The sequence below is a fragment of the Anser anser genome, assembly GCF_964211835.1.
Source record: "Anser anser genome assembly, chromosome: 21".
Lineage (NCBI taxonomy): Eukaryota > Metazoa > Chordata > Aves > Anseriformes > Anatidae > Anser > Anser anser.
In genome coordinates, this window is record NC_139742.1 from 6,587,479 (window position 1) to 6,608,397 (window position 20,919).

Genomic DNA, 20,919 nt, shown 5'->3' on the forward strand with positions numbered 1-20,919 from the left:
CGCTGTAATAGGATGAGTACGGAAGCAAAAAGGATCAATTATGCAAAATGATTTGAAAAAGATTCCACATGTTTTCTGCTCCATGTATGTATTCCCTGTGATGATACTTAAGCTTTAATGCTTAACAGGAGAGCGTTTTCTCTGTGTGCAGACAGCTGTGACAAGATAAACGACTGTGGGCATTACCATGGCCAGTCATTGATTAATACGGATGGTCATCTCCAAACTGATTATTGTAAAATCAGAACTGTATAAAAAGGCCCAAAGGAAAAATCAACATATGCTGTTGCATTGAAAATTATTAATGCTAACTGTATATCACCAGCAATTGTGTTCAGCTTACAACACTTTCACCTAAAAATCAATTTTGAGGCCTTTAATGAGTCTTTATTATCGTGAATAAAGCAGTCTTTATTGGAGTGAATAATAAGACTAGAAAATAAATTATTTCAGGGTGGATTCTCTGGAATGGCAAAGAGCAGAAATGCATCTTCACCCTTGCTAGGTTTAGTACAAGAAATGACAGTCACGATATTTTTTTTCATGCAGAAGTCGTGGGAATTGGACATACTTAAAATTAATTCACCACTGACAGAAAGCAAGTGCCGCAGGAAGGGTTTTGCTGCGAACTCTCCCCCCCCCAAAAAAAAGTAAAAAAAAAAAGTGGATGGACCTGCTAGAAAAGTCATCTCAGCCTACAGCACAGAATAACATTGCAAAAGTCCCTGTTTTTCTTCCAGGTTCCCATGACAAGCTTGCCAAGATGTGACCACAGCAAACGGCCTGAGGCTGTTGGTTGTTTTTCTTTCCCCCATCTCTTCAGTGAGACGGTTACCAAAGATTCCCCTGGACTATTAAAAAACAAACAAACAAAAAGGGGGTAAAAAAAAAAAAAGAGGCAGAAAAGCAATGTAGTCGGCTACCATCTGCTCCTCCTCTTCAGCCGCTTATTGAAAATTCCCCCTGCCCCAGCCCTGGACAGATGGTGCCCATCACCTCGCAGCCCTCCTGAGGGCCGAGGGACCCCGCTTCTGTGCGGGGGACGAGAAATGGAGGTGTCGCAAGCCGGGGCGATGTGAGAGGAGGCTCCGGGGGTGATGCAAGCCTTGCAGGGACGCCCTCTCGGAGCGGCTGGGTCCTCCAGCCCTCCAGAAGGAGCTGCCTCCTGCCCGGGCTGGGCCGGGGAGCGGGGCCGGGCAGGTGGTTTATTGTCCCCGGCGGGAAGATGGAGGCGGCTGGTGGGGAGCGGTGAGAGCCCCGGGGTGCGATGTGAGTGCCGCAGGGCAGGGAAGAAGGGATGGGGAAAGGGAAAGGAAGAAGGGGGCGCGGGGAGCGCTGCGGGCTCGGCGAGGAGGGGAGGGTGAGAGTGTGTTTTTAGGAGGTGGGGTTTGGAAACCTCCTCCACGGGCTGCTGCTTGCGATGACCCCGGGGGAAAGAAGAAGGAGGAGGAGGAGGAAGGGGGGGATCGGCTCAGTGAATGAATGGGCGGCAGCGGCGGCGGCGGCTCCCCTGCTCAATGGCTGCTGGGCTGGTAGGCGCCAGCCCCGCAGCCGGTGCCTCCCTCGCCCTCCCGTGTTTTGTCTCAGGCTCGCCCCGCTCGGGGCTCCCCAGCCATGTTCAACCAGCAGCAGTTCCAGCAGCAGCTGCTGCAGCTCCAGCACCTCCTCCAGCAGCAGCAGCACCACCACCACCACCACCATCCCCCGGCGCAGCAGGGAGGCCGGTAAGCGCCGCTACGCGAGGCCGGGGATCGCGGGCCTGGCCCGGGGGACCGCTCGCCTCCGTCCCTCCTCGCCCTCCCCCGGCGGGGAAGGCGACAAAGGGAGGCGGGGGCGGGCGCTGGTGGAGGCCTCGGAGGCTTGGAGGGGAGCCGGGGGTGCTGAGGGCGGTGTGGGTGCTGAGAAGGATGTGGGTGATTCCTGAGGGAGGGAGCCGGGGGGCGAGGGCTGAGGGCCGGCAGCCCGCTGTGGGGAGGCCGCGCCGCCGGGCGGGTCGGGCTGAGGCGTGAGGAGCGGGCCCCGGGGGCGCGAAGGGCCGCGGGTGCGCCGTGACCCTCCCGCTCCCTTCAGCCGGCGTTTTGGGAGATGGGTATCAGCCTGCCAGGGCTGCTCCCGGCGCTGAAATCCCTGGGGGGATGTAAAACGCCCTGGGGTTGAGCGAATAAAGCGAGATGCTCCGAAGGGAAGCGGCTGCGAAGGGAAGAGGCTGCCCTCGCAGCGAGCGGGAGCACTGGGGTGGTCACTCCTCAGCCAGCGGGGAGTTCGCTGCAAAATGCTTCTTCCCCCAGAAACGTGTCTATGCACCTCACTGAGCCTTGTTGAATAAAGATGCACACTTCAGTATTGTATTTTTATAAAAAATTTATTACGGTGGTTGAACTTCAGTTGCTTTTTTTTTTCTTTCTCCCTGGGTCTCCTGGTCAGGGCGAGGTTAGTGGATGCTGTTTAGGCAACTTGTTTCTGCAGTGGCACAACGGCTGAGGATATGACTGAGCATTATGGGGCGTGTGTGGGGAGAAAATTGCGTTTTGTTTGTTAGAAGACAAATAATGCCTGCCAGAATTTTTTTTTTAAAAAGAAAATAAACAGGGTTTCCTAAAAAAAAAAAAATTCAAGAGAGAAAATAGCTGTTTTGGTTCAAACAGTTGTCCCTGATGAGCTGAGATTTATTGAACTAATAAAAAATCTCTGAAATGATGTATTTAGTTGCAGTTACTGTGCTCTGTAAAGCCTTATGCTCTGGAAATTCACAGCAAGAGGATGTGAATGTAAGAGCAAAGTTAATTCCTTATTTAATAAAGTATAAAAAATGACTTTAACCATACAAAGCATATGGTTATGAGAGAAACGTGGGAATCTTTCTGTTCTAGAAATATTCATCTCCCTAAATCTTCCATTTTTGTATGTCTAAAACTGTAACCAAAGCTGCCCATAAAATGCAAATATGAGGCTGCGAGATAGCATGGATGCATCTCGTACCTTTAAAAGTATGTTTTTTCTGGCATAAATTTCTTCGCTCTGAGACTGGAACAATCTAGAGCAGGAAATGTGAAGATTAGCTGCTGTAAAATCTGTCAAGGGGTGGTTTTTTGTCAGCATGGTTATTTTGATCCATGTTTGTACCTGTTTACAGCCCTGTGACAGATTTAGCTGTGTCAGCAGTTGTTTTTAGAGGTGGGCCTGACCTTGCAATCGCCTGAAGAAATGCGTGCCCGTTTCTTCAGACTTTTGTCTCATGCCTGCTCCACCCTCCTTAGGATTGGAGAGTCCTTTTCAGCTCACTTCTTCCTCCTCGTGTTTTAAATACGAAGGCTGTGCTTTATTTTATCGTCCTGTTCTTGCAGTTAGGGGGCACCATTTACAATTGTGACCTGTCTGGCTCTGTGTGGGAGGCGTAGATTTTGGAAAATGTGCTTTAAGCTACTGAGAAAACTCCCTGGTTTTTAGAACTTTTGTTGTTGTTGTTAAATGTAGCTGCTGATCTAGATCGCTAGTTTCTGCTGAAGAGCTGCTGCATAATTCTGTAGAACTGCAGTCAGCTCCTGGGCTTTTTTTATGCTGCTTGACAGGCTTTATGTGGGCTTGGTGCTAAGGAGTTCTCTCTGACCTCAAATTCCTTGATAGACAATCTGTCAGCTTTGGAAATTCCAGGAGAGTGGAAGAAAGCGGATACAGTGCTGGTGTACGGTATCTTTTCATGCATGTATATGAGCATTTCAGCTGCTCTTTGCTCCTCCGTTTTGTACTTGTTAGGGGTCTGAAAATGAAGGGTATGTTTTTTTATTGGATTCTTATGATTAATACCTTCTTTTCCAGGGGTTTGCCGCCACCACCACCGCAACAGCAACAGATGCTGAGCTTACGTGCAACAAATCAACCATCGCTACTCAATGCCAATCCTATGCTTCAGCGGGCCTTACTCATGCAGCAGATGCAAGGTACTGTCGTTATGGGAGACGCTTACTTACTGGAGTTATTTAATCACCCTTCATGGACTGAAACCATAGTATGGCTATTTCTTGTTGAACCATTGCGGTCTTTGTATTTGGCATTTCTCTTTATCATCTCTTTTTCCTCTTCAAATTTGTCCATAGCACACATCACAGAGGTTCTTCAGTTGATGAAAATCCCATGTGCCTAAGCGTTCACAAGTAGGAATAGCACTAGAAGCTATCAGGTTAATATTAAATATGTGCATTGGAAACACCTTCCCTCTTAGACTTGGTGGAAAGAGTATTTTTCCACCAATATAATTAGAGAAAATACTTTTATTTTTATGATTTATTATTTATCTCATTTGGGAGGTTTAACCAATTTATTTCATTGTCTGTTACATTACACTAACCTCGTTTGCAAAAGTAGATGCTTGTCTTTGTCCAAGCTTAGTGGAATACAAACAAATAAAGCATATTGTGGTGAAAAATGGTTTGGGTTTCAATTGTTGTGTGGAATTTTGATTCCCTGAAATGACTGACATGGTGAGTAATATCACTGGGATTGGGCAACATCATTATATTTCCAGAAGTGGATTTTTGATGTATTTTCAAAACAAATTTATGAAGCTGCCTTAATAAGAGCATTGCTAACATAAAGATATTAAGAATAAAGCTATATTTTTATTTTTGTCTTAACCTGATACATGTTTTCAACACAGATCTGTACCTGGGACAGTTTTAATGTTACTAGTTTAGGTTAAAGCGTAGAATTTTTCTCTCGTTTGTGAATCCTGCCCTGACGTGAAGACAATAGATTTATTCTGCATGTTGTTAACTTGCCTTTTGTTCTCTTGCCCATTTAGCAAGAGGGCTCTCTAGTGACCCCAGTGGCTCTCTACAGTCCTGTGTCAGGTTGTAGGGAAACTAGCAGTAATGAAGAACAAGCCACATTCTGGAGATCGACGCATGTATTTGCGTCAGGGGAAAATAGTCTGACTGTGCTTTAGTCAGTCATTCTCCTTTCTGATACATTTAATGTTAGCCTAGTCTGGCCTTTTCTCTAAAGCAAAACCTCTTATTGAGAAGTCGTATTTAAATAGTATGCCAAGGACCTGAGGCAAATTAGATATGAGAGCAGGAGAAGGTTTATTAATGAACACTCTATGGCACTTTGTTTTAATGTTGTCCCTCTTTCTTTTCACCTCTATATGCTGAGTTGCGTTGTGACTTCTCTTTCAGTACCCTGTATCAGCTAGCCATGGGTAACATGCAGTACAGGTGTAATGTTCGTTGTGACCCTTTATTGGGATCTGAATTTTTTGGGGCCATTTTGCATTTGGATTACATGAAAGAAGTGCTGTAGTATTTCTGTACCTGGGAAACACCAGCATAAATAATTTATTGGCTGTATACCGCTTCAGCGGTGGGATTGGGAAGAAAAATAAATACTTTGTAATGTATGCCTGGTTCTTTGCAGGTACTAAAGCAAGAGCAGGGGATGATTTCTTGCCTTATAGGTGTGTTGTTTTTTTAATGCAGCTACATATTTTTACAGTAAGAGATTATTTATGATAGGTAATAAGAGATTAGATTACTTCTGAAGACAAACATAGGGTGTGTTCCCTGTTGTATTCCAGGCTTTAAGCAATGTAGCTTGACTTCAGATGTTGGGTGCCTGTCTCCAATCTTTTCTAGCCTGTTTTAACAGCTCAGCAGTTGGAATATGCACTTATTCAAGTGAGAAGTAAGAAATTACAGTATAAGTCCAGATTCCCAGAATGGTAGACAGCTTCTCAGGGAGTGGCTGAGGCATCTGTACGCTTCCATTCCCTTATCCTCGGAAATGGGGGACCGCCTTTGGAAGGGACTAGTTGAGACTGTTAATGGTCTGTGGATGCTGAAGAGAACTGTTCAGAAAGCAGAGCGTTATAATTGGAAATGGCAGCATCGCAAATGTCTCAGTTTAGCTTGACATGTTGAGCTTGCTTGATAACCAGGTGGCAGAGAGGACTGTCAAATCTCTGTTTGAAAAGTCCAGTGTTGTTTTAAATGAAATGCTGTTTCTGGCCAGTGTTAAATAGCATCCGTGGTATGGCATGAGCTGCCAGCTGCACAAATGTGGGATGAATTTTTCTTTTTTTACAGAGAATTTCTGTAAAACAAGACTTGTTTTCTTGCAAACACAAGCACTGGTGTGCTTAGATCAGATAATTGCTCTAATGATCTTAGCCTGCAGTGACAATCGTAATTAAATAGCCCAATATATAGTAATAGTTGCTATCAGATCAAATTGTTCTGTGGGGACTAAAATGGGTAGAGCATAGAGTGCTCATACGGCGCCCAGTACAGTCCAGTGTCTCATGTGGAAGAGTCCTTCCCTTCTCTCCCTGTTGCTTGTATGGAGGGAAGATTTTCTCTCTACTTTGCATGCCTCAGGGTGGTGACGTGCTGTGTGTTTGTATCTGTAGGAAACTTGCGTGGATTTAACATGACAGCCCCAGCACTGCAGCAGTTTTTTCCTCAGGCTACAAGACATTCCCTCCTAGGGCCACCACCTGTTGGGGTCTCATTAAAGCCGACTCGCCTGGGCTTCCCCAGCCTTCCCTTCCAGCGGCAGAACCGAATGTTTCGCAAGGTGAGCTTGTAGCTTCCAACTGTTTAGGAGCTTTGTGCTCCTTTTGCACTTGCAGTGGTTGACTGTATTGCAGGTAAAGAACAAAAAGGAGAGAACTTTACAGTGAAAACTGTTTTTGCACCATACTGCTGACAAAGAAATGCAGAAAGAAGTCCATCCCTAAAGTTCTCGTGGCCCATATTTACATTTTTGATGCTAAGGTCTTTTGTCTGTTCTTGCTCAGGACAGAGAGTTCCTCATACCACAACAGTTTAGATATAAAATGAAAGGAGACTTTAGAGGTACCAACTTCAGAGTAATAACAGTAAAAGAAATCCTGGCTGAGTACTTTGCTTTACAGAGGCCAGAGTTTCTACCCCTTCAGCCTTTCAGAGCAGTTTCGTGTTCCCAAATGACCTGCTGCTGCCATGGACATGTCACTCTGCCTCTTTGGGCTGTTTTTCCTTTTTAAGGTCAGAATTATATCTGGTAATGTGGATTTCGTAAAACTTAATTTCAAAAAAATTTTTAGTATTTTGGAAAATGCTAGAAAAATTGAACATTCTCCCCTTCCACCATTAAGACATCTTTGTCCTGGAAGTTGGTTTTGGATTGATTGACCCGGTGCTTCTCTCCTCTTAGATTAGCTTTTGCATATTTGATCCCATTTTGTCAGAACGATGTGCTGGATAAGGTAGACTTCCACACTTGGACTGTCCTTTCTCTAGAGACACTTTGCCTGTTGCAGGATTTCCAGAGGGTCCCCGACAGGAAGCGGGAACTAGATGCAGGTTCTTCATCTCAGACACAAGGTGATGAGAAAATGGAAATCCCAGAGGAAGTGCAAGCAGGGTCAGAGCAGAACAACTCCTCTCCATCCACAGGTAAGAGGGAGCCTATAGTGAAACAAATGCTTCCAGATAATAAACTCCTCATGGCTATTCCTGCAGCAAAGACATGAGATGTCTTTAGTCTTACCTTTTTCTCTAATTGTAAATACCTAAGTTGTCTGTTGTGACCTTCTGCTTTTGATGCTTTTTATATATACTATTTATCTTGATATTTTTAGTACTTGTAAGCCAGCTCCATATCTCTTGCATGAAAACCTCTCAGAATGCATCTTGACAATGAGCTCCATTTGAGATGGGAGGGAGAAAAGAGAACTGGTTTGAAATTAAAACTTCCACATTGGCTTACCCATGCTGAATCGAACATCTCATGGAGTTAAAAACACGAAGGAGAACCAGTCCCAGTCAACTTGCTAAGGAAAAGATGAGTTGAACGAGCGCTCCACTTGTCAGAGCTGAAACTGGCACTGAATCTCTTGCAGTGTCTGTACAATACAGAAGTATAAATATTCTTTCTGCATACTCAAAAATGCAGGAACATGGTGAGGTTGTGGCCAGGGTGTATGTGGTGGGGAAAGTTACCTGAGTAAAGGGTTGCTGTCAGATGGCTATGCCACTTGACATATGTTAATATTGTTGATATATGTTAATATGTTAATATTCCAATGATCTGGGCTCTTGTCACCTAGGTATAGGACTAAGACCCAGTTAGTAGATGTAAGCATGGATTTCTTTCTGGACCCCACCTCTTAGTGACATCTGCAGTAAAACTCAGATCTCTTAGGTCATGAATTTCCTGAATTATCTAACCTTGTCACTGCAATTCTCAAATTCAGAATAAGCAAGTGTATAGTACTATTTGCTCTAAAATAGCAGGGATTTTTTTGGTACTGACCGTTCAGTTAGGGAATGTGCTTGTGGTGGCATGGTTTGATTTGCTAAGGAGATCTTCTGTGTTCCCGCAGAACCAAGAACTCCAACAGAATCCGTGTTGAACACTGAGCCTGCAGCAAAAAGACTGAAGAGGTATTTATTGAATGGGGTATTGAAATAGTTACAGGCTTTAGAGGTATTGTCTAATTTTGGGCAGTACTGTACTGGCCTGATATCTGGCATTTAGGAGGTATTTCAAACGACTGTGAAAATCTCATGATGCTTGCTGAGATCTGGGATGATATATTTCTCTAAACCTCTTGCCTAACTGCCAGAAAAAGAGAAATGAGCAGCCAGGTGTCAGCAGAGAAGAAAGCCTTGGGATATGTTAGGTGCAGTGGGCATTGGAGAGGATGGTTTATTTTGTGGAATGAGAAAGGGAAGAGAATCAGTACTCCCTGGTATCCAAGCCCGTATTCATGGGCGTTGAGTTGTGTATCCCTTCTGCAAAGATCGTCTTTGCCAGTACCCCTGGCTGTTAGGTAAAAATAAACAAAGGCAATCTTATTATCTGCAAGTGTTGTGCAGCACGCAGGCGAGCTGGCCGTTGCAGGCCGATCTTGGCACTCCCTGCCTCTCCAGAGGGTGCAGGAAGGCACAGGCAAGGCTGCATTGCCATCTAGTGGGAAGGCACGTTACAGAGCGCCGCGTGCCATCTGCATGGTGCTGTACCTCTCCCAGAACTGTCACTGTGAGCTGGTGCGGGGGGAGAAGAGGAGGAAGTGAATAAAGATTTCTGGAGGCATTGATTTGCGAATTCTCTGACATATGTTAATGACTATGAGTCAGGGCTCCTGGGTCCTCTTATCTTCCCTGTTAACAATTCACCGCGTGGTTTCAGACAAGTTTCCTCACCTCTCGGTTTCCCATCTGTAGATTAGAGATTAATGGCTAGCTTTAGGGAGAATATTCCAGGATTACTTTGATGTTCTGATAATACTTTCATCATGTAAAACATTAAAGACTGATAAATATTATTTGAGCAGGGACCATTGTGAATTATGGACTGCAAATTAGCAAGAAAGTGAATAAATTCAATTAAAGCTAAGTCAAATGCATTTGAGCATATGTTTTGTTAATCTGTTTGCCAAAGCTAATTTAATTTTAATTACATTAATATTTAGTAGGGTATTAATCAAAGTCCTGTTACATATACTCAAAAAAAAAAAAAAAGAATCAAGTCTGAGGAATGACAGATCTCACTGCAGCAAACCTGCTATTAGGAAAATCCTCTCCTAAGCAGTAGCTAGGGACTGCCAGATTTGATGCATAACTTATGGCCGGTATATAGTTAGAATAGATCACTCCTTAGCTTTTTTTGAAGTGTTTCTGTTTACTTTTAATGAACAGGTGATAGCTCTGAAAAAAAATAGTTTACCGTTCTCATATTGCCCTTCACAGATAAGAATAGGTCTCCCCCCCATTAGTGTCACACTTTTATTTCTTGTTTCATCGTTCCATTTCCCTCTGGCCAGGAATACCAGCCTCCTTCTTCATTTCAGGTTTTTCCCACTTCTGCTTTTTCTCCTATGTGCCATCTGTATGCCTGGAACAACATCCTCATTCCAGTGCAGAAAGCACTCATCTTCAAATCCTCCTTGAACACCCAGTTCTTCTAGCATGGCCTGACAAGTATCCATATAATACCATTTCCTCCTTAGCTCCTGCTTGTGATGGCTTTTGCTCCCCTAGATTGCTCCCTAGATTTGCAGTTTAGGCTGCAAACCCTTGCCCTGGAGTGCTGTCACCATCTGTGTGTGGTATAGCGTTGAGCCTGTTGGCAGCACTTGACAAATAATGTTAATGCCAGCCACTCTTGTTTTCATCATGTTTGCACTGCCCAAACCCTGCTGCATATTTATAGCCGTATAACCCAGTTACATTTTCACTTATCAATCTGATAAATTATGTGGGGGGGGTGTGTGTGTTTGGATCACAGGACTCAGTACCTGCACAGTCTGCGTTCTTGCCTGTGCGGAATGTGCTGTTCCCTGTTGGCAGCAGGATACTGGCAGGTGGGGTATCAGGCTCACCTGAGGGAGAAGGCATTCAAGCCGTGGTGAAGGTGTTAGTCCTGATGGAAAAATGGGAGATGGGGAAAGGCATTGTGAAGTATAGTGAGTGTCCTCTGCAAGTCAGCCATTTTTTCTCGGCAGTCTCCCCGGGGTCTTTTTCTCCTTAGTAGATTATAGTACCAAAGAAAACAAAGCAAAGTCCTCTGATTTGTGTCCTGTACATCTCTACTTCCCCCAAAAGCAGAACTGTAGGGACTCTGGGATGAAGCATGACTGATACAAATAGAACAGGCTGTTACGATGAAATCCCTGTAAGATGTAATTGAGAACCTCTCTGTTCCCTCATGCACAGAGCAACCTGGAGTGATGTCCAGGTTCTGCAGTTTCCCTGCAGGTCACCGATCAAAGGAACGAACTCTGAGAGTTCTTACTAAGAATATTTCCTGTATGAGCTTATTTCTCTGCAGGCCTCAAGTAGGAGAGGGCAGTGATCCAAAGAATCATTTGTAACCTTCTTGTCCAGTCTATTTGGCTGCCGTTTCTGAACCTCTTCTAGAATGATCACTCTCCATTGTTTTCGTTTATTTCTGCATTGCTTCCATTTATTTCTGCTGAATCCCTGCCCGAAATACACTTCCAGTAGCTTATTAATTAGGGGGGTTTAGTGGAGAGTGTGGTAGCTTGGACCCCAGCCTGTGCCTCGGTGTGTTTTCTTAATCTCTTGATCTATAACATGGCAAATAAGGTTGTTTTCTTGATATCCCTGAAGTGTGACTGAAGAGTCTGCATTAGAGGTTGCAGCAGGCATCAAGGAAGAGTCGAGCACCCATGGCCAAGCTGATGGTGAGTTGCTGAGCACTGTGATTTGCGCTTTTAGGGCACGTCTTTCTGGAACTGCACTTAACTGTCAGCAACCCTGGATCCTGTGAGTCTCTTCAGAAATGCCCTCCTCTCCAATCGTACAGGATGGGGAAAGGAGGAGAAAATGTAGGAACCAAATCCAAACGTAGTCCCCTAAAAGCTGTTACTGTTGCCTTGCAAATGATGGGAAGAGTTTCCCTCTTTAATAAGGATTTATTTGGAGAAAGGTTTGTATGCTGGGCTTATGGCCAGCAGCACTGCAGGGAAAGCTCCCTGACTTCATTCACCTGCTGCTTTCTTTTTTTCTGTCATTGCTATTTTGATTTAAGGCAGCTGAAAAGACTCTCTGTCCCTAGGTACAGACAATGTAAAGGAGTACGCAGCTGAAGATCTCTCTAAAGAGAGGAAATTCTCTGAGGAACCAAAAGCTCCTGAGGTAAGCAGACACCGCTCCAAGCAGGCTGGGGTGCTATAGAACATACAACCTCCCCCTCCATCCCAGAGATGCCTGTTGCCACTGGGAACCAGATGGCACCCACGTCTGGAGCTCTGTCTCCTGCTGTAAGCTGTCGTCCCTAGCAATAAGGCATAATATGTCTGCAATTAGTGCACAGTCTGCTCTGACTTGCTGCTTTTGTACCTCTGCTAGCCTCTACCTTGCCTACTGCTGCCTGTTTGTGGATGCTGGTCTTGGCTGAGTTCAGTGCTCATATGGAAAGATGGAAAGTTGAATTGAAAAAGCCACTGAAAAATCTCTATATTAAAGGGACATAGCTAAAAATACACCTTTTGTTGCTGAAGAACAGACGTAAGAAAATTGGGTGATGGTAGGAAAGATGCAGCTGCTGTAGGACTTGCTATCACAGCAGGCTTGAGCAGATAGTGAGAGTCTGTTTCTGAAAGACATCTAGGAAAAGCTGAGGTGAATGAAGCTAGCAACCTGAGAGCCTTTTTTTACATGGTATACCTTGCCCATGTGCTAGACATTAAACCATCTCTTTCAGTGTGTAAATCTGTGAAAGCAGACAAGATTTAACCCATGCTGTGAGTCAGACTTGAGTCTTCCATAACTGAGGACATTTGAGGCTTAAAAATGTGGTCAAATGTATCATCCTGCCCTTGTATGAGTTTTTTCCTGTGTCAGGTGTGGTTTTGAGTTGCCTTTTGTTCTGCGGGAAAGCATGAGCTGATAGTGTCCCTTACCAAGGGACCACCCAATATCATTGTTCATCTCCAGTGACTGAATCATACAGTGTCTACAGAGGCTGTAGAAAAAAACATCTGTACTAATAGGCCTGGTACCATGACACAGGAACTGTTGATCTAGCAGTGCTGGGAGAAGGAGTGTGAGTCTTTCTTATCAGCCTCCTGTGGATTCAAGCTTAAATGTACTTTCTAAAGGGATAGAGAGCTTAGGTCACATCTAAAAAGCAGGTGTAATTTTTAATGTCTTCTACTGAGAGATTGGACTTTAGTCTTGATTCCTTCTTTTGACAGGTGTTGAGCTCTGGAGGTTCACTGAAAGTAACTATCCAGCAGAGCAGCGAGAGCAGAGCTATCAGTACAACAGCTCTGAAACCAGGGCACTGGACCTGCGAGGTGGGCACAGCTGATCCCAGCCCTGAATCAGTCCTTAAATTCTACTGTTATATCTGCAAGACCAACTGCTGCAGTCAGCAGGTATAAATCCGTAGGTCTGACTGGGGTGGACTGTCAAGAGAAGTGAATTCGATGGCCAGCTGCCATGGGTGCAGCAGGAGACTTGTTAGCCAGAGGAACATAAAAAATGATGACAGGCGTGCAGATAAAGTAAACCTCTTCTGAGGAGCTGGCAGGCAACCTGCTAGGGAACAAATGTGGGTGGATCCACAGGCAGCCATGCTCTTAAGCTTTTATACCATTTCATTGTTATATAGCAGTCAAGAGAAAGGAAAGCATAGCTCATACCTATTATTTTCTGTATTTTGAATACATTTAAATGGATCTTTCTCCTAACCTTCTCTTAGAATTTCCAATCCCACATGGCTGGAATTCAGCACCAGCAGCGCCTTGGGGAGATTCAGCACATGAGCAACGTTTGTTTTGTTTCACTACTGCCTATGGTGAAGGAGCAGAAGTTGCTGGCAGAGAAAGATGGGTGAGTGTTGGTCCGAGATAGAGAACACAACCTGAACAAGGACCTACACGAGTTTCAAAATTCCTCAGGGCACGAGGGTGCCTCTGTATCCTAGGATAATGTACAAAATCCCTCTGGTTTCTGGGGCCTTAATCTGCTTCAGGCGTCTTCCTTCCTTCTTGATAAAGGATACCAGTGTGAATTTTCATAGAATCATAAAATCATTCAGGTTGGAAAAGACCTCCAAGATCATCTAGTCCAACCTTTAACCTAGTAATAAAGTCCCCCACTAAACCATGCCACTAAGCTCTAGATCTACATGTTTCTTGAAGACCTCCAGGGATAGTGATTCAACCACTTCCCTGGGCAGCCTATTCCAATGCCACACAACCCTTTCAGTAAAGAAATTTCTCCTAACACCCAACCTAAACCTCCCCTGGCACAACTTGAGGCCATTTCCCCTCATCACTTGGTGCTTGGGAGAAGAGCCTGATCCCCACCTCACTACAACCTCCTTTAAGGTAATTGTAAAGTACAATAAGGTCTCTCCTGGGCCTTCTCTTCTCCAAGCTAAACAACCTTTGGAGAAAAGAAGGTGTTTTTGACCTGGTGTGCAGTTTTTAATACAGCATATCAAATTGGAGACTGGTTCTAACTGGTGCCTTTCTGTCAGCGTGAGCTATACCTGCTATGTAAGGGGCTGGGGAAGGGGAGAAGATAAATCCAAGCCTGTGGAGATAGGAATACTGAGGAAAATAATGCTGAGAACAGATTGCAAATTGCAGTACTCCATGGAGAATGTAAAAAGGTGCGACTTACAGATATATCCATTGTCACTTCAGAGAGACCCAGCAGCGGTGGTGTAACACTTGTCAGATACACTTCACCGGGGATCTTATCAAACATCGCAGGACCCAGGAACACAAGGTAACAGCCATGGCACGGATGTCATCTTTGCACTGACCTTTTGTGGGGATTGAGTGGAAGTGTCTAGCATCTCCTGCTCCCCGAGCAGCAAGGGAGAGGTGATTGGAGCGGAGAGATGCACAGAAAGTTCTGCCAGTAACGCTCTTGCTGTCTGAGGGCACTCCTGTGCTACCTGCTGCCTGTGAACACCAGTATGGGTTGAACTTCCAGTTACCATGCTATGTCAGTATAGAGGTGCTTCAGGCCATTTTGATTCTTGACTTTTCTGAATAAATGTTCAGAAAGGGCCTACTGTTCTTACCTGATCAGTTGAATGGAAGAATTGGTGGGCAGCCTGTAAGTTTTCGAGCTGAAATTTAGGCAGGCCACTGTATTTATTATGTGTGTATTTGTTGGCTCCTAGGGAAAAAACTCCAGAACACCTCTTACAAAACACGTTTTGCTCTGCATATTTTCCACTGTTTTGGCAGATAGGAGGTAGCAAGCCCTTTTTCTTGAAAATAAGCCCCCTTTTTTGTGGTCTCCCTGTTTTAGATGCAGGGCTGTGAGTCTGTTTTGCCAAAGATTTATCTGCATTTCTTCAGTGGTGCTTCTTGTGACTTACTAGATCTTCTCATTCTTCTTTCCTTAGCTGGCCAAACGCTCACTTCGTCCTTTCTGCACTGTCTGCAGCCGCCACTTCAAGACCCCTCGCAAGTTTGTGGAGCATATGAAATCCCCTGAGCACAAACAGAAAGCCAAAGAGGTAATACTGCCTGAGTGGAGAGCTGCGCAACATTGGAGGTAGCTACGCTACAGAGCAGGTTAACTTTCAGCTTCTCAGACTACTGCAGGGGTGAAAAGAAGGCATGCAGTCTTCAAACCCTGTTTTCAATCTTAATCTTTGTCTGGATTCCAGTTGCCAGAGCTTAAAGAAATTGAGTGAGAAAGGGGCAAGGAGTTGGGTTTGTCTGCAAACAAGATAGCTTTGTGCCTCTCTTGCAGTCCCGTCCAGTCTGTTCAGAGCCTGAGGTCTTCCTTGGTTAGATGGAGAGTGTGGAGTTGATCTGATCTTTCTTTTCTGTACCTGACAGGTGAGAATGGGAGAGAAGGAGTTGGGCAGCCCAGAAGATTCAGAGGAGTTGATCACAGTGGATGCTGTTGGCTGTTTTGAAGATGATGAGGAGGAGGAGGAAGAGGAAGGAATTGGTGAGGATGAAGATGACCTTGATGTAGTGCTGGTAGAGAATGAGGATTCTGCTGCCAAGCAGGTATGCCATGCAAATGGAGAAGGACTGATCTATCTGAGAATCTGCTGTGGGTTCCTGTGACTTATTTGGTCTTGTCTGCTTGAGCTCAGGGTTTAGAGAGTCTAGCCAACCTTGCACCCTACAGCAGGAGGGTGAGGGCCCTGGAGTTCTTCCAGAGCACAGGACGGTGCAAAGGAGAATCAGGCACTATGTGTGGGATGCAGAAGGGTGTTTCTGCTGTGCTGTACAGCTCCTACTGGTGCCTTCAAACATTACCTTGTTGTTGAGGAGCATAAGCGATGTGTTTTCAAGGGAACAAATTCCTGTCAAAGACATTGACATAGTCTCTTTGAATAGCCCAGCAGCAGCTTGGTCTCATAGCAAACATATGTGTGGAGGTTTATCTTGGTAAATACCATTTTCCCAGTAGAGAGCTGTTACCAAGAGGAGGTACATGGCTAAGCTACTTCAGGCTTTGAGTGTAAGGGGTGTTTTTAACCCTTGCAATGAAGTGGCCTCCTGACATTGGGGTTTGTATCTGGCCCTAAACATATGCTGTGCAACTCTGTCTCTGGTGTGTGAATCATCTGTTTTACTCCCAAACTTTTCAGAAAAATGTAAGGTCCCAAGAAGGGAACTGGCATAGATATTGGCTAGGCACTAATGCTCTTTTGGTTTCCAGACTGGGCTGAAGGAAGTGTCTTTGGAGGATTACGAAGGAAGTGAGAAGTATTGTCCAGACACTGCCTATGGTAAGCGAGCACAGTTGAACACTAAGGCCCACAGAGCCTTCTCCGGCCGCATGCTGTAACTGTAAGGGAGGATGGTCTCTGTCTACTGCTGTAATGAATTCTTCGGCCATATTGCTTCAGCACCTGCATCAGACTGGTGCAAGTCACTGCTGCCAGGAGAAAATGCCAAGTTGCTCTCTTATACTGAGATAAAATGTAAGGATGTGATTGATGTTTGTCAGCTGTCTTTCCCTTTGAGGAAGAAAGGGTGAGAGCCAGACACCTTGACAAGGCAGGAAATGGAACAAATAGGGTAGGAGTACTGAATAAGCTAGGTGGCAAACGAGGGATGCTCTGGAAAGATGGAGCCTGAAAGCATATTGATTAGAATGCTTTCCAGCACGAATGCAGCTTGTACAGAGATACTGAGCAGTACTGACAGTATCAAGCTCTCTGCCAGAGCCCAAACTGTGCATGTTTCCTCTGCTTCAGAACCCCCACGCTCTACCTAGTGGTTATTCAGACACGTTGCTGGACTGGTGGGCAGTGTTGCCTCCAGATGGCTGTGTCTCGTCCCCACCCTGTAAGCGATTCTGACTTCAAACCTCTAACGGCCACTTGTATTGCGAAGAGGGCAGCTCTGGAGAGGCTGTTTTGTGCCCAAGGAGAGCGCTGTTTACACCTATCTTCCATACCGCTGTAACCTTCCACTATCGTGTGGCAGATGGAATAATGATTCATGCTGTGAATGTTCTCTGCGTGTTCCTCTTGCGCGCCTGCTGTCTTCTGCTTGGTTTGATCCCATTACATTAGATCACATGTTCTCTGTAGTTTTCCATTGTATTCTTTTTTCTTTTTTCCCCTTAATGCTCTGTGTAGTTTCTTTGCTCTGGCAGCCAGATTTCTCTCTGAATATCAAGCACACAGCCATTCCATGGTAAGACAAGATATTCAGCAAGTCATCTTGCAAACCCCTGATTAACAGAAGCAAAGCTTTCCAATTTTCCTTCTTCTTCTCCCCTCCCCTCCTTTAATTTCCCTTTTAACATACTTTCATTATTTTGAGTTCCATTCAATGTGATCTGTGATTTCCCTTCCCCTCCCGTTTCGCAGGCCTGGATTTTCTGGTCCCCGTCGCAGGTTACCTCTGCAGGCTGTGTCACAAATTCTACCATAGCGACTCTGCTGCCCGGCTCGCACACTGCAAGTCCCTGATGCATTTTGAGAACTTTCAGGTTAGACCCTTTGGCGATTGCATGGCCTGGCATTTGTTACCCCTGTGCGTGTCTCTTCAGTGAATCCACCACATTAGCTGTCTTGTCCTCAGTTCATTTCCATCATCCTTGGTGTCTGTTGTGCCACAGCTTTCTCCCGGTGTGCTCTGTGCTTGTCTCCCATTCACCCCTTTAGATCTAAAACCAGTCCAGTCCTGTTTTCCTAGCTACTGCTGCTGTCATCTTGTTGCCCGTTTCTGGCTGGAAATCTTCCTCAGAGTGTCTGCTCTGTTTGCTGAACCTGTGGAGTCTGTTGTTGAGTCTAGGCCTCTTCTTTTCTTTGTTAGACAGATTACAGGTGGGTCAAAATGGGGAAAGAACAAGACAGAAAGAGGCTGTTCATTTTAAAGAAAGCTGATGCACACGCATCTTCTCATGGAATACTACAGTGACTACAGGAACAGCTCCTTTAGCCGAAATTGAAGGCGTGATTCATCCGCGAAGGGGCCTGGTAAATTCAGATATTCACCTTAGAAATCTGGAAATTTAACATCACAGCACACCGTGATGGAAGCTACAAGCTGTACGAGTACGTTCGGTCCCCAGGGTCAGCCTGCAACAGGAAGTCAGTCAGTCTGATGCTACACGTTCCTAGAAAACTCCTTAGCACAGAGCTCTGCCAGCTGATGCTGTTCCTTTGCTTTACTGGCTCCACCTAAAGACGCAGTATTGCCCCTGCTGCTTTCATATCTAGCTTTCCCTACTGGGCTGGCCTGGAATCTGCCTCCATTGTTCTGTCCTTGTTGACTTGCTAGGGGCGAGGGGCCTGGATTAGTTCCTTGTGGTAGGTATGCAGGGCTTGCACTGGCTCTACCCTCTCCCTTTGGTGACCACTGCTTGCGTCGGAGAGCAGCATTCCCTGGCTCTGAAAAGAAGGGAGGTTCCTACACTGACTGTCCTCTACCAGTACCCAAAATCTGTTTCCCTACCACAGATGTATCCAGCTATTGTTGCATCTTAGTGTTTTTCTGCTAGTTTTCAGAGAAGTTAACTATTCCCCATCAACCACTGTGGCCTCCAGCGAGGGGTGGGGTTGCCGCAGAAGCCAGCACTTAGAGCTGTGGATTTGGAATGGCAAGTAGCAAGAGAACACTACAGCTGTTCCTTGAGGGTTGCTCATCCTCTCCCACTCCTGCAGCTAGTCATTTCTGGAACGAAGGAGTTGGCCTTGCAGCTTTCCTGGCTTATTTTAGATCAGCACAGAGTGAAACTGCAGCAGCAGCATGTATGCCTCCCTTCTGGCCCGTTTAAAAGCTGAAATCAGACGCTTTTCAAATGGACACCGGAGTGACCTGGAGGGATTATTTGTGGCAGAAGTCCATCCTTTAATATCTGCAGGCAGATAGCTAGTCTGCTTGGCTGCATCACAGTCTGAGTTAAATCATTTCCAATTTCTGGAGTATTCTCATCAGAGTAGGCTAACAGAGGATTTCAAAGCAGAGAATTGTCTGCTGTGAGGCAGTTTACAGCATCACTTTGAAAACAAACTGGCACACTCACACTTGATTATGTTTGGGTACAGCATTATGACTTGACTGATCTAGGTCCGTTGCATTATAATATTACACGTATTCCACTATTTGAGAACAGGGAAAGAACAAACGCGATGATACACGAAATGAAAATGTAAAGCGGCCAGTCTGACGTGCTGTAATTTCACACTGCAGACTACAGGAGCACTGCGTAGACTGGTGAAAGCCAATGTGCTGAAAATAATTTTGTTAAATCATCAGGTCTAATGCTAGGGCAAGTTCAAGGGACCTTTTAGCAGAAAGCTGACAGTGATTTGGTGGGGGAAACTGCTGTGGAAAGGGAGCTTTGTTTCATTCCCTTACCTCATGCTGTGTCTGGGACTTGGAAGACCAGAATCCTGCTGCATGTTAGATAGCTACAGAGAGTCACTGTTTTTCAGAAATCCAGGCTTGAAAATGGCTAGTAGCCATTTCAATCTTTTTACAGACCTCTACTGGCTCATCATGGTAGCTAGAGTAAATGAGTCATTTTATTGTCAATATGCTTACCTTTATTCTGTAGACAACTTCAGTACCTTGAAACAAGAGGATATTCTTGGTATCTTAGTGTTCCTATCAACAATTTCACTGATTGCAGAGATTATATCAGCAGAATGAAAAATTGTAAGCTTTCAATTTAAGTCTTGCTGTGGCTGTTGAACATTAAACGGCTCCTCTCTAGATAAGGGCAGCGCGTAGCCTCATGTGTCTGGGGTACGTGTCCGGAGTTAGGTCCTGGCATTAGCTGGAGCAAGAGCTGTCACTTGCACTATTGTATCTACAAAGTCCTGAGTTTGACTGATATTAACAGTTACCAAAACATTATTTTTGTCTCAGGAGCCACACGTGTGCCATGCAGTCACTCAGCATTAAGTAATTGAATTTTTAATATCACCACTTTTTCTGACAGGAGCTGACCCTTCTCTGCTTGAAAGCCTCAGCAGCCAGGCCAGGAGAGCTGCTGAGACAGGCTGTGCCCTTGCAGGTTGTAGCTGTCACTCACCATTGTTTTTGTACAGGTTTTCCTGGACCAGCTTCTCGCTGCAGTGACAGTCGCTGGGCTGGGCTTGTCTCTCACATTGGTTTATTTATGTTTACAGAGATACAAGGCAGCAAGGCATCGTGCCACAGCTGCCTACCCCGAGGCTCCTTTGCATTCCCAGGGCTCCAGCTCCCAATTGCTGGATGATCAGAAACAGCCTCCTGCTACAACAGTAGATACCAGCAAGAAGACGAATGCTGATCATGGGATAGACAAGGAGGGTACAGAGCTGTCAGCACTGCAAGAACAAACTTCAAGGTCTCCAGAGGGTGAGGGTGAGCTGGCCACCTCTGTAGCAGAGGGCAAAAGCCTCGCCAGCATGACTGATGACATGTGTGGAATCGCGGTTGTAGAAGAAGAAAACCTGCAGGAGGAGAGCAAGTCCGCTACCACTAGTGCCGATTTCCCACTCCCTGAAGAGAACAGCGCCGCGGGGGAGTTGTTGGGACATGCTGCGTATGAGGAGGAGGAAGCCAATGCAGCCGGGCAAAGGGAAGGCACAGACAACTGCCAGGATCCAGGGAGTGAAGGGGGTTTAGGACAGAAAGAGGCAACAAACGCAGGTCAGGAGGCAGCAGCAGAGCCTTCCTCCCTAGCCAAAGGTGAGACAGCCAGTCTTACCTCTGCTGGGTGCAGACGCTCTTCTAGGCGTAAACCCAGATAGAGTGGCCTTAAAGGGAGAGCCCTTTACATATGATATTTGCTGGAAATGTTTATTTTCGGAGTCTTTTAATAGAGCAAAACCTTCAACTTTACTGCTGTTTTTATTTTAAGAATAAAATAAGCCTGGCTTTAGCGTGTCTAATACGGGATGGTGTTGATTATTACTTGTATAGTTGGGATACTACAATTATGTGGAAAGACTGAGGCTTGGATTGTGTTG

General features: G+C 45.4%; 1 protein-coding gene across 3 annotated transcripts; it reads left to right on the forward strand.

The window, feature by feature from the left end:
- The first annotated feature begins 1,107 nt into the window (after positions 1-1,107).
- Positions 1,108-20,843, forward strand: CIZ1 (CDKN1A interacting zinc finger protein 1). 3 transcript variants are annotated; one of them, XM_083807889.1, is made up of 16 exons: positions 1,108-1,269; positions 1,588-1,724; positions 3,817-3,938; positions 6,404-6,570; positions 7,298-7,433; positions 8,363-8,423; positions 11,115-11,188; positions 11,563-11,642; positions 12,704-12,886; positions 13,213-13,343; positions 14,165-14,249; positions 14,881-14,994; positions 15,323-15,499; positions 16,161-16,230; positions 17,323-17,444; positions 20,095-20,843. In XM_083807889.1, the coding sequence occupies exons 2-16, from the start codon at positions 1,615-1,617 to the stop codon at positions 20,698-20,700; spliced, it is 2,238 nt and encodes a 745-aa protein (XP_083664015.1). In that variant the 5' UTR covers positions 1,108-1,269; positions 1,588-1,614; the 3' UTR covers positions 20,701-20,843. The 3 variants fall into 3 exon arrangements, with proteins under 3 accessions (XP_083664015.1, XP_083664017.1, XP_083664016.1); XM_083807891.1 differs by having other exon boundaries at positions 20,158-20,843; XM_083807890.1 differs by having other exon boundaries at positions 1,137-1,269; positions 1,537-1,724.
- Positions 20,844-20,919: the final 76 nt, after the last annotated feature.

Excerpts from the sequence above, each read along its gene's own strand:
- CIZ1 (XM_083807889.1), top strand. The coding sequence starts at position 1,615 with ATGTTCAACCAGCAGCAGTTCCAGCAGCAGCTGCTGCAGCTCCAGCAC. Across the intron at positions 12,887-13,212 it reads CCAACTGCTGCAGTCAGCAG|AATTTCCAATCCCACATGGC; the intron begins GTATAAATCCGT and ends ACCTTCTCTTAG. Across the intron at positions 14,250-14,880 it reads GCAGGACCCAGGAACACAAG|CTGGCCAAACGCTCACTTCG; the intron begins GTAACAGCCATG and ends TTCTTTCCTTAG.